Below are 12,431 nucleotides of genomic sequence, written 5' to 3'. Positions count from 1 at the left end.
ATAACACGGTGGTGGTAAAAGGTGGAGCGAGACCGCGGGGCGGTTACTCGGCTCGGCAGCGCACGAGCTCCATTAAGCGCAAAACGGTGTTGTGCGTCTTTATTTTCTAATCTTTGGAAGACAAGGGGTTGAAAAAAAGAGTCCGACTACAAAACTTAAAGTATTTTACGAGACGAGAATTAAAGGAACTAAAGTGAAGTTTTACGCCGCGTCGGTCTCACGTGAAAGTAAATTAGCTGATAACGAGGAGCCTAACTTACCTGTGTTTTTTAACTTCAGGCAGCGACGGTAAGTAAAGTAATAATTATACAACAGAATCTCTAGTTTTCTTTTATAATGTTTCGAAGAAAACTTCGATTGTGTACATTGTATAAGGCTTGTGTGTACTTCTAAGGCTTTAAACTAAAACACTGGTTCACAGGTAGAAGCAGTAGTTAAAAAAAAAAACCCAACTACATATTTAGACTGGCTGTTGACCTGCTGTATGTGGTAGCCTTTTATACGGGTACCTAGATTACTTTTTTGGGGTAAAATGTGTACAGTAACTAATATACAGTACCGCGTCGAGGCTGGGTTTGGGAAAACACGGGCAGGAAGAGGTGCATCAAAATTGTGCACAACACTGCAGATTTAAAGATTTGGGGGGTGGGTTTAGTTGCACCTTTTTATGTGCACGTTTCCCCTTAAACCACAAAGTGCACGAGATCAGCACGAAATAATAAAGTAGCCTAGGTAAGCAGAGCTACCTACCTGTTTGAGCCAGATCTGGGTCAACTTCAACAGTCACAGTGGAAAGTACAAGCGAGCGGCTCTCACCCCTGTAAACTGAAGTAACATGTTGAATATTTAATTAACATTACAGGAACAATTAGGGAGTCACTGGAGGGTAAAGCAACCTAAAACTAGTTTACCCACCGTTTTATTCGTGGAATAGAGTTTATCCACATTTTTTAGGCTGATACCAGGCTCTTTAAGACTGCTGATGTTAAATTGTATGTGGTTAGGGTCTGTTAAGAAAAAAAGTATGAATTTAGAAAAATGTAATGGATTTTTGTTTAAATTGGTGTTTGTTTGATCATGGTTTATCCACCTTTTATTTATCACTATTTCATTGGAAACAATACTATGATCACAGGTCTTTCCAGGTGTAAACATGGCTCTTTAAGATAAATTAAGTTAAAAAAATAAGTTTGCATGTGGGGAGGGTGAAGACTGAAGAGTTACAGATTTTTATATAGACAGTTTATATAGTTTTTAATGTTTGTAGGCCATTGTAATTGATGCGTTTGACAATTAGAGGTTTGCATTATCATACCAAACCAGTCATTACTCAGTAAACCCCATGAGAAATTTTATCTTCTGGATGTTTTGTGGTTTGATTTTCCATCACTGAGGCTTGTTCCTGCCAGTGTGAGACATCATTTCCTTATCCCCACGAGTGTTTTTTTTTTTTTTTCTCTCCAGAGAATGATGTAGTTCGTAAATGAACAACCACACATGTTAAAAAGTCCCCTGTGTGGGAGATGCATACTTTATTATAGGCCTACCTACACCTAATGTGCTCTCATGCAAATGAACATCACACCAACTTCAGTAGAAAAGTCTGAGCTGTTTGACCCTCATAAAAATTGCATTGTAAATCTCATGAATACTAACTTCACAGCTGTACAGCGATAGCACAATATGCAAAGATGAAGTTGCTCTACTTGAAAGCACAATATTTTGCTATCGGCACCCTGATACTTTTGTTAATCATTGTTTAAGATAAAATAAAATGACACCTTTGGACCTCGACAGAATGCTGTGTGCAGCTTAAACCTGACACACATGGATGTCAGGCGGAAGAGGCCTAATGATGCTGCCCGCTCCACTCTACTCAGCTTCAGCACCAAATAGGTGAATATGACAGTAAATACACATCAGTTTTACACATGATATACAGTAGCAAGTGCACAATTCATATGATCTACACTCTGCCTCTTGCTGTAGTAAGCACCTTTAGATTGTTTGATTTGATATGGACTTGAAATGTGGATGTTGTTTCTTTTTAGAGCTAACCACAGTAGCTATCTGACTTTGATAGGCAGTGATAAAAGTAGAACACAGTTTAACGCTTACAGGAATCATGACCACACAGATCCTCAGTGGTCTTGACAACCACCTTCCAAACGAATGTTGTGACTAAAACCGCTCCTCCCTCGTAGCCACGTCAACCAGCTGGGCAGATACCTGAGAGATCACCACAACACTCCGGAGGAGGACGACGAGACCATGAGTAAGGAGGAGTGTGAAGGCAGCGTGGTGCCCGAGTCAGACTCCACCCCTCATCTTGACGGGCGCCGCCCCCTCCCGCAGCACGCCACCTCCACCGACGAGTCTCTGTTCAGTCGACAGGGTTTGAGCAGAGATCAGGAACATAAGCGCAGCCACGCTCTGCCCCACCAGTCCGGGCCGAGCTACTGCGCCTACCAGCCGCCTCACGGCTTGCCGCCCGGCTACAGCCAGCCGACTCCCTTCCCCAGTCAGGCTGACGGCTCCTGGCTTCACCCCAGCTTCGCCAGCGGCTGGTCGGGCTATCCAAACAGCCTGCCCTCCTGTCTCTCCCCTAAAGATCACTCCAGATATTCTGTGGAGAGCTCCTACTCCAGGAACAAATTCTTGTCCCTCCCAGGCAGCAACAGCGGCAGTCTGACCAGTCTGGAGCAGCCCCTCTCCCTGCACTCCAACCCGCCATCGGCCAACTTGTATCACCACACCCTGTCTCCCTACTACTGCTCACCCCAGGGTGCGGCCTGCTGCGCACAATGCCCTGCAGACGCCTTCAACAGGGGGCCTGTGCCCCCCCAAAACCTCAGGCCTGGATACCACCCAGTTTATGGCCCGTACTGTGAGTCTGTCGTTCTATTTAGGATAGGATAAGATGGGATAGTACTTTGTTGATCCCCAAGGGGAAATTGCAGTGTTACAGCAGGCAGGACATTATAGGACAGTACACTAATGAGTAATAAACAATGTACATAAGAGTAATACAATACAAATAGAAAGGCTAAAAAAAGAGAGTGACACAAGTAACCCCAGTTACACACACCATTCATAAGATAGATATATTAAAAAGCGAGAGTAGTGGATTTGGTGTGATCTGTCCTATTCATGATTTTTTTCTTCATTCTTTCTTTACTGCTTCAGATGCAGATGATTGCAGACTTCCTGGAGCTGGCTATATGCAGAAGTGAGTTTTTGTAATGATATTGCTTGGTATCATTTAGAGTAGCAAGACATATTTGACTTGCACAGCCCATGCAGCATGTTTCTGAGATTGATAAAAAATTATCTTTCTCTCCATGTAGTGGCCACAACACTCCAGCTAAACAGAGGAATCCTCCTTATAGCACACCGCTCTCTCTGGAGCAGAGTAAGTAGACTACTAGATCTATGTTATATGCTTCTATATGTTTTTTTTGTTTCCAGAAAATGACATCTCATTCTTTTATTGCTCATGAATACAGGAAGGGTCTTTGTCACTTACGAAGCGGACAACGACAAGCATGTTAATGAGATCATCAACTTTGTTGCTCTGCTGCGACACAACGGCTTTGACACGCATGTATGCACTTGTTTATTTCTCTTGTTTTGGCACGGGGACAGTTTAATTGCAGGGAGAGTTTTGGCATACATTGTGGACAGATCAGCTGGAAAATGACTTCACTGATGTTTTCGTTTCAGATCGACATGTTTGAGCAGCAGTTCAGGAGCATAAGCAAGATCGACTTCATGGAGAGATACCTCAGTGAGGTAAAAACACAGATCCTTTTTAACCATCTGAACTTGTTGAGATCATTTATCTTATTCCTCTTACAAGGGGTTTATTGTGATGATCTGACCAACTGGGAAGGATGTGAAAGCTCTTGAAAACTTAACCTCATCCATCCCAGCATCTCCAACAACGCTGATTTTTCTCTAAAGAGCAAACCTGTAATATTGAGCAGTTTTGCTCATTCTCAGGTCCAATTATCAACATGTAGTCATCCTCACGTTATCCCCTCGCACAGAAAGAGTATCTGATCATCATCGTCATCAGTCCGAAGTACTATGAGACAGTGACGGCCTCCCCGGTCAGCCTGGAGAACGATGAGAGGACGCTCAACACCGTCTACATACACAAACAGGTGAGAGTCCACAACCACTCCTCCACCAGAATCATCTCATATTTTAGGCTGCTTTCCTTAAGACTGTTTGATATCGATTATTCACTTATAGGTCTGTTGAGCTTTCTTATTATTCTAATTTCTTTTTCTCCATTCTTTTTCGCCATCCAGCTACAGAATGAATTCATTCAGAATGGAAGCAAGAATTTCAGATTCATTCCCATCTTGTTTCCTGGAGCTAAAAAGGTAGGTCTTATACTCCGCACAGTGAGAATGCCTGTCATTTCTAGCTATATTGCCTCTCATTTAACGTTTGATTATCCAATTCCCTGTGCTATGACATGCATGCAGCACACACACACACACACACACACACACACACACACACACATACCTAATCATATTACTGGGACATTACCCTTGAGATACAAACATGGCACGACATTTTTTTATAGTCTGTGGTATAATTGAACCCCCAAACCTCAACTGTCTCATGTTGTACTGCATTATCTCCTTGTTCTGCTGCGGTGGTTATATTTATGTACTGTTAATGTTGCCATTCTATCTCATTCTCTCTCTCTCTCCCTCTCTCTGTGCCTCGATCCTAGTGTCACGTCCCTAACTGGCTCCAAAACACCCATGTTTACGGATGGCCGCGCGATCGGGACGACATTCTGCGGCGCCTGATGAGGGTGGAGAAGTATAATCCACCTCCTATTGGAGAACTACCAACCATTGTTTCCATCCCCATATAGAAGCCTCTGATCTGAAGACACTGACTGGATCGAGAATCTAAATTGTCTTAGTCCCCAATTTGAGAACTAGCGGCCATCGTTCAGGTGAATGGGGACTGATGTGCAGATATTTTCTTCTTTTACTCGCGTGTAAGGCATGACCCAGGCTTGTTTGTGAAGAGGAGAGAGGTTGTCGGACGTGTTGAGGCTGCTTTGTGAACTTTTCTCCTGGATTATGACGCATAAGTATATTTAATTTGTTCCTACGAACTCCAAATACATGCAACGTATGGGACCGTGCCAATGTTATTACATTTCATACCACAAGCAGACAGACGAGTTTTTGATCAAAGGGTGCACCATCTCTCATGTTTCATCTTTTATCTGAGACTGCCCTCTGTTTCACCCACCAAAACATGATCGGTACGATGTCATGTTTTTAGGGCTGTTACAAATTAGTCATTTACAACCTGACAAGTACAATGTCAGATTGTTTTTTTTTTTATAATTCCTTAAATCATAGTTTAAAATGTATGGCTCTTAGAATTTGAATTAAAGGAAATAATCAGATATTTTCTCACACATGCATATGTTCTCATACTAAAGCTATAACAGGTATGAGCAATAAATCGTCTGATGATTGTGTATTTACAAAGGGAACCAGAAGGGCCTCGGTTTACGAGATGTAAACACTGACAGATATCCCACAGCGCACTCTGCGTCAGGCATGTTGTCTTTCATAATACAGTCTGCAGCATATCTTATTGGCAAACACCTGTCCAACTGGTGGAGTTCCGGTTTTGCTGTGAATAGTAAAATAATAACAGGCAGTGCATAAAAAAATCAATTTAATTTGTTCAGTTTTGTTGACCATGTAAGTAAACAATGTCTTAATATGTGCCTTGCTAATGCACGGTAAATATTAATTGTCATGAGAGAAAATGGTAGTTTTTCTATTCTGATTCTTCTCTCAGGTAACTTGAGTCTGGTTGGTTTTCATTTATGCTTCAACTTCAATCTTTTACTTTTTGAATCAGAAATGTGCTTTGGTCCTGCACAAAGAGAATGAGCCGTCATCTCCTGTGCTGCAGTGTGATTACTGTGCGTCTGCAGAAGTGATTCGGACAGAATTATTATGTTTTTTTATTTTCTTATACACACCTGCAGTTGCGAAATTGAATCATGGTCAAACGGAAATTATTTATGCATTATTTTTTCAGCATTAGATATTTCTTTGTTATTTGCTTTTTATGAAAACTACAAGTTGTAAAACCAATTGACAATTTAGTCAGGCACAAGATTGCTGGATGGTTATGTTTGATACTTCAAGTTACATTAAAACGGTCAAACACCACATACAGAAATGCGGGATGTTACAGATAATTTTAAAATGAAATTTGTGGCTGTACTGTGCCAATTCTTGGTGGAATAAAAAAACACAACTTTAAAATGTAAAAGCTGTTATAAATAATAAAAGAATTGTTTTGTGTGGTACCGAATAATGTCTTCCTTTGGTCTGCATCACAGACTAAGTTGCAGACAGATTGTTTGCAATAAACATCTCCACTACATGTTTGTGAAAGTGGCCCCCAACTTCTCGGTTAACTCGACAGACAAGCAGAGACCTGGGACTGGTTTGCCTGGAGGGCTGAGTGTGTGTTTCTGAAACGTGTCAGCTGCATTTGCCTGCGTGGGACTGAGGAATTTAACATTTTAGGTATGCATTGCAGTTAATTATAGATCATTAGAAATGCCTCATGCATGCCTACTGGATGAGAAATATGTTTGACAGTTTCTGCTCTGCCAGAGCCACCTGACCTGAGAGCAAACAAGTAGAGCTACAACATTCTGCCTCTACCCAACTTCTAGTGGCTTATGTGGAAAGGCTTAAACAGGATGTTGTATGAAGACAACTAGCTGACAAAGCTACCTTTCCTGGTGTGCGGTAGACTTCTTAAGAATCTGCAGGTTTAGATTCAAATGGGTCATCACAACCTGTTTGTGGTTACAGCAAAAACAAGAGTCACTGTAAGAAAATCCCAGAAGAGGTTACTCATTAAATAAGTCATGTTTGTTATTACCTGCTCTTTGACTTTGCATATCAAATGTAACTGATCAAAAACTAGAGCATCAAGACGTCGTTTAATGGTTTTATCTTCACAAGAGGTAACACTGCAGATGTTCATACAGACATCATAAAAAATCTGAATACAGTGTTTCATATATTCATCCATATATTGAAAAGTACATGAAATAATTAATATTAATTTTAATAACATAACAACAAAAGGACGATGACATCTGTAATAAAAGTGGATTACAAAGTGACATTTTATGTAAATAACTCTTAAGAATTAGGTAACAGAAACAAAATCAGACAATAGTTCCATTTTACTGTATGTAAAAACACTGAAGTGCTATTTGTTCAAAGCTACAAAATACACTTAAAAGCAGGAAGCGTTTTAATTTCCTTCAAGGAAAAGTACTATAAAATAAGTTACAGTACAGTGAATTTGTTCAAACTGACTTTGTTCCCGTCTTCCAGCCTTTTGTAAGCACAAACAACAGAAATAACTCATACAAGAGTAAAGAGATACTGTTTTCTTATGAAAGGCCTCTTCCCCAAAAAGGAAATGAACAGCCACGCTGTTGTCAATAATTGTTTGTGTGCATGTTTATGTTCATAAGTATAGCCACACAAACACCTCTGAAAATGTGAAACCTTCTAATCTTCAAAATCTGCATGTCATTGCCTGTGTCCTTTGTAGAAATAACTACACTTTGTACTTCATGAGTTTACAAAATTCGACAAATACTTCATATTTAGTCACATAATACAGAGGCAAGCTCTCATACATCGTCAGCTGGCAAAGGAGGTATGTTGAACCTTGGTCTTGTGAAAAAAGCCATCTTCTCTCTGTAGACAAAAACACAATTTATTGTCATACACATTCTCTTTCTCATGGCATTTTGTAAAAGACAATCATATAATAGTAAGGACTAGTGTTGTACAAGATAAAGAAAGTTTCTCTATATGGCACAACACATGCCAGATAGAGATTTAAATGTTTCTGTCAATGTGATTCTCTAATTGAAAACGTGTTTCGGACTAGATTTACTCAGTGTGAGGGGAACAGTACGAATAAGTCCTAAACCCCACCTGAAGGTCTGCACAGGCAGGGGCTCCTTCTGGCTCTGCCCCCTCATCTGCAGAACCTCTTTGGAGGCTTTCCTCAGCCTCCTCTCTGCCGCCTCCTCCTGACGCTGCTCCTGCTTGCTTTGGTTGGCCTGCGGCACAGAAACACACAACGCTTTTCTTTAGGGGCGTTTGAATCTCCTGTGGCCATGCGGCTGTAAAAGTCACTGTAGTGCTCTCACCTGTCTCTGGGCCTCTCTGAGCAGGCAGCGGAAGCGCTCGTCCCTCAGCGCCCAGTGCGGCAGCTCGGTGGCCTCCCTGGCCTGCGGCTCCTCCAGGCGCAGCTTCAGCTCCCGCAGCGTGCTCAGCTCCTCCGTCAGCTGCCTCTGACGCGTCCTGCAGGCCTGGAGATCCAGCTCCAGGTCCAGGGAGGTACGAGTCGGCTGCTCAGCCAGGGAGGACCTGTACGACTGCTGCTCGCACGCACACGCACGCACACACACACACACACACACACACCTCAGATACTCCAACTGGATACTCTGTAAGTACACTGTAAGTTGCTTGAGAAATAACAATCAGACTGTACCTGCTTATATCGCAGCGTTCTCCTTTCCAATGTGTTTCTGACAAAGGGGGATTTCTTTGGTAAAGTAGAGCTGTCACTGTCACTGCGATACAACTGAAAGGTAAACACAGTAGTTTATGTACAGAAGGGATTATCACCAGGCTGTTAAAACAGGCTCTTTAACAGCTGCACAGTAAATGTAGGTCACCAGCACCAATAACTGCCTGCTGTCCATACACAGACTCAAAATTAGGGGCATCGTAAATGTTCTCCTTTTCACACATTTGTGTGTGTGTGTGTGTGTGTGTGCAAACACTCACCCTGCAGACGTACTGACTACGAGCACCGGGGGAGAAGGTCTGAGAGCGAACGATGGTGCTGCTGCGCATGAACGGCGAGGCGTGACCCCAGCGGCCCCCCCTCTCCTTCGGCCGGACTCGCACCGGCTCCGGGAACATGCCCTCCGTCATGGTGGCCTTCTCCACCTGAAAAATAGAGTGTATGCATAATATAATAATAATAATAATAATAATAATAATAGTACATTTATTTGTATAGCACTTTTCTAAAAACAATGTTTACAAAGTGCTTTACACACAATACAGCCCAAAGAGACAGTGATGTAACCACAATTAAAATAAAGTTGAATAAAGAAAGAATAAATAAAACATAGGAATAAAAGGTGATACAAGAGATAAACAGATACAACTAGAAAATAGATACATCCCCATAGATCTTAAAAACTGGTGCCGAACATACAAATAAACAGTATATGTACAGTATATTAATTTCCCGTGCTTTAATTATTCCACACCAAACATCGTTTCCCCCACAGTGGATTTCGTCAGGTCTTCTCCACCTGCCCCAACACATCAGCAACGCCTTAAAGCCATCTGTGCACAGAGTGACTAACTGTGCAGTGCAACAACAACGCTGCAGCCTTGTACCTTCAGTGCGGAGGGCTTGCTGGCCGGCTGGTCACAGCGCCCTCCGGTGGCGATGCAGATGCCCTCTGCACACAGGCCCTCTAAACACGCCGCCGCAAACGCCGTGCTGTTGCTGCAGCCGCTGTCCACCGACTCCGCCTGCCAGCTCCTGGAAAATACACCCTTATCACTGACAGCGTTCCCCTCATGTTTATCAGCGCTAGCTCAGCCGTGAGTCACTGTGGGACTGGAATGCCGCTAAGGCGAGGAATTACGCAAGTTAGGTCAGACAAATTTCCGTGTTTCTGAGAACAAGGTCGTGTATGACAGTATGGGTGAAAAACAAATATATTCTGGATGCGGAGGGGGCCGCTTTTTGGATATGTGTGACTGTGAAGGATGCAAACGGTGACGGAATTTGGCATGAGCGTGAAAACGATGAGCGCGAGATGCTGGCACCTCTCGGACACCGCCTCCCCCGGCTCTTCCTTCTTCTCCAGCCGCTGCAGCTCCAGCTCCCCGTCCCCCTCCTCCAGATGGGGGGTGGTGGTGGTGCGGGACAGCAGAGCGCACACGGTGTCCTGCAGGGTCACAAAACAAACCAACGCCGTCAAAACTCCTCCCTCCCTCTCTCTCTCTCGCTCTCTCTCTCTCTCACAGCCCCAAGCTGGATGAACCCGCACTGCAACGACTTGTCTGGCTCACATGAAACATTCTTGTCAATTACTAACTTTAATGAGTCACACACCTGCAGACCGAAGGCTAAAAGGTGCTCCGCAAATGTGTGAAAAGAGGAATTTCTCCCACAGGCACAGTATGATTTACATTTTGATGTATTAATGGGACCTACTGCTCAGGACGTTACATCCCCAAAATAAAAATGCTTTTTGATCTATAAAATTGAGCTTTCTTTTCAATGAATGTGATATCAGGTTGTTGCTCTATTATTATTTAACAATGTTTTGTGTGTGTGTGTGTGTGTGTGTGTGTGTGTGTTTACCGTGGCTCTGGGTCTCTGCTCCTCTTCCTGGCTCTCATGTTGTCTGCGCTGGCCGAGGCTCTTGTGTTCTGGCCTCGCCAACTCCGTCCCGCTCAGCGTCTGGACTCGCAGCCAGCGGAAAACCATCTCTGTGCTTCCCTCACACTCTGCCAGGCTCACCTGGGCCGTACCCTGCAAGCACACACACACACACACACAAGTTCACACACACGCAGGTAAAACACAAAACTTTTTAACTAGAGTTAGAACGATATATCGGTTTGCAGATTTTTCGGCCCAATATTGGCTTTTTGTTAGTCTCATATCGGCCCAGTCAGTGTCATCCTTCATCGTTCCTCCCTGACCTCAGCTATGTCAAAACAGTCTGTAAAAACTGCAATAAAACTTTATTTTTATTTATTAATTTTAGTGCATTCCATTCATTTCAAGGATTCAGCGGAGAGTTTTAAAGTTATATGATTGTCTAAATGCTGTTTCAGAGGCTTTTCCCCCCTGCCAAGAATAAAATTAATAAAAGAATAAAAAAGAATAAAAAAGAATAAAACACTGAACGTTTGTATTTATTGCCATGGAATTGATTTAAAGATATTGAATACTGGCACAAAATATCGTCTATCTGCAGCTTCAATCCAGAAATACCGGCAGTGGTATCAGCCTTCAAAAAGCAACATCGGTCGATCCCTACAGCATCGGTGAACTTTTCGGAACGTGAACAAAAGCCGGACTGCTGTGGCGTAGATCTCCATCAGCAGCAGTAACGGGACAGTGTGTTTCCGGAGGCTGACCCACCAGCAGTTCCTCTTGAGCCTGCGGTCCCAGCGAGCAGACGGACAGCTGCAGGGCGCACACCGCCAGGGCGTTTGCAGGGACGGGGATGCGGAAGCCTTCGTTGAAAGTCATCTGCGACTGCGGCTCCAGCGCCTTACAACAGTAAAACGCACTGGCCCTGCCGGCGTCCAGCGGGATTAAGTGCACCTTCACATACCTGAGCATCGACGAAAGACAGAACGTGATGATCATAGTGAGAGTTTCATGCTCATTATCAACGACAATAATAATAATCATCGGATATGTCATTGATTCCAGGATAATTCTCCTCTCAGTCAGAGTGCAGGTTCAGAACAGTTCGTCTGGAGCTGGAAGGGACTCAATGTTCTGCTCAGATCAAAAGAGAAAGGTCTAAAATATTTCGCATTTTTAACATTAGTACTACAACTGGGGTTCAAATTCAAAAGATCCAATGTTACAAGTAGTTAGGTATCTGGTTAGTTGCAAAATTATTCTTTAAAACTCATGACGTACTGACTAAGAAGTTGAAATTCAAATTGGGTTTCTTCTCTCTTCAGGAATAAACGGTACCTCACATCAAGCAGCAGATTGCAGATTGGCCAAGCAACACTTCTATCACTGTTGGCTGATGTAATTTACATGCAGGCAGCTGCTCATACTCTGAAGCCTCACAGTGCACTTAGATGTATTACAGGTGATAAGTTATAGAGCTCATTGTAATCTCTATGAAAAGGTCGGGCAGCCTTCTCTTCACACACTAGCAACTCAGCAACACTGCCTTCATTTAGAAAGCTCTCCTAAATAAGCTGCCATTTTACGTTTCACCATTTTTAAGATTTAGAACAACAGGAAAAACACACTCCATCACAGGTATTCATGACATTAGATATTCCATGTATGAATAGAGAAGTAGGAAGGACAGCGTTTTACTGTTATGTAGCATTAGGTAGAACAAGCTGCAAGACTCTTAAATTGGACCAACTCATAACACTGGAAGATTTAAAGTTTCTCTTAGATGATATCTTGCTAAAGAAATGCTCCTGTGCCTGGTATTGTACATGTCTGTTTGTCTTGTTACCTTCTATCCCCGTTTGTCTTGAAACAGTATATAACTATTTTATATCATCGCCATT

General features: G+C 42.9%; 2 protein-coding genes across 4 annotated transcripts in view; one reads left to right on the top strand and one right to left on the bottom strand.

Annotated features, from left to right (window-relative positions):
* The first annotated feature begins 27 nt into the window (after positions 1 to 27).
* traf3ip2l (TRAF3 interacting protein 2-like) lies at positions 28 to 6,370 on the top strand. 2 transcript variants are annotated; one of them, XM_071913332.2, is made up of 10 exons: positions 28 to 288; positions 1,798 to 1,896; positions 2,205 to 2,887; positions 3,187 to 3,229; positions 3,348 to 3,412; positions 3,507 to 3,604; positions 3,724 to 3,792; positions 4,050 to 4,166; positions 4,317 to 4,391; positions 4,754 to 6,370. In XM_071913332.2, the coding sequence occupies exons 2-10, from the start codon at positions 1,832 to 1,834 to the stop codon at positions 4,898 to 4,900; spliced, it is 1,362 nt and encodes a 453-aa protein (XP_071769433.1). In that variant the 5' UTR covers positions 28 to 288; positions 1,798 to 1,831; the 3' UTR covers positions 4,901 to 6,370. The 2 variants fall into 2 exon arrangements, with proteins under 2 accessions (XP_071769433.1, XP_071769434.1); XM_071913333.2 differs by lacking the exon at positions 1,798 to 1,896.
* Positions 6,371 to 7,022: 652 nt separating this feature from the next.
* Positions 7,023 to 12,431, bottom strand: part of wwc3 (WWC family member 3) — a 30,757-nt gene continuing 25,348 nt past the window's right edge. For both annotated transcript variants that reach the window (XM_078285749.1, XM_078285750.1), the window contains exons 15-23: positions 11,299 to 11,494; positions 10,510 to 10,680; positions 9,969 to 10,090; positions 9,531 to 9,678; positions 8,904 to 9,068; positions 8,605 to 8,697; positions 8,258 to 8,488; positions 8,040 to 8,167; positions 7,023 to 7,796 (exon numbers count right to left, since the gene is read on the bottom strand). In XM_078285749.1, coding sequence (XP_078141875.1) covers positions 7,730 to 7,796; positions 8,040 to 8,167; positions 8,258 to 8,488; positions 8,605 to 8,697; positions 8,904 to 9,068; positions 9,531 to 9,678; positions 9,969 to 10,090; positions 10,510 to 10,680; positions 11,299 to 11,494 — 1,321 coding nt within the window. In that variant the 3' untranslated portion in view covers positions 7,023 to 7,729. The remainder of the gene's footprint in view (positions 7,797 to 8,039; positions 8,168 to 8,257; positions 8,489 to 8,604; positions 8,698 to 8,903; positions 9,069 to 9,530; positions 9,679 to 9,968; positions 10,091 to 10,509; positions 10,681 to 11,298; positions 11,495 to 12,431) is intronic.

Source organism: Centroberyx gerrardi, chromosome 9 (genome assembly GCF_048128805.1).
Source record: "Centroberyx gerrardi isolate f3 chromosome 9, fCenGer3.hap1.cur.20231027, whole genome shotgun sequence".
In the NCBI taxonomy this organism is placed as follows: Eukaryota; Metazoa; Chordata; class Actinopteri; order Beryciformes; family Berycidae; genus Centroberyx; species Centroberyx gerrardi.
Note: the sequence above shows the minus strand (reverse complement) of the source record. Positions and strands in the feature narration are given on the sequence as shown.

Coding starts and splice junctions, on each gene's coding strand:
- traf3ip2l (XM_071913332.2), top strand. CDS start 1,832: ATGTCAGGCGGAAGAGGCCTAATGATGCTGCCCGCTCCACTCTACTCA. Junction 3,605..3,723: donor ACAACGGCTTTGACACGCAT/GTATGCACTTGT, acceptor TTTTCGTTTCAG/ATCGACATGTTTGAGCAGCA. Junction 3,793..4,049: donor TGGAGAGATACCTCAGTGAG/GTAAAAACACAG, acceptor CCCCTCGCACAG/AAAGAGTATCTGATCATCAT.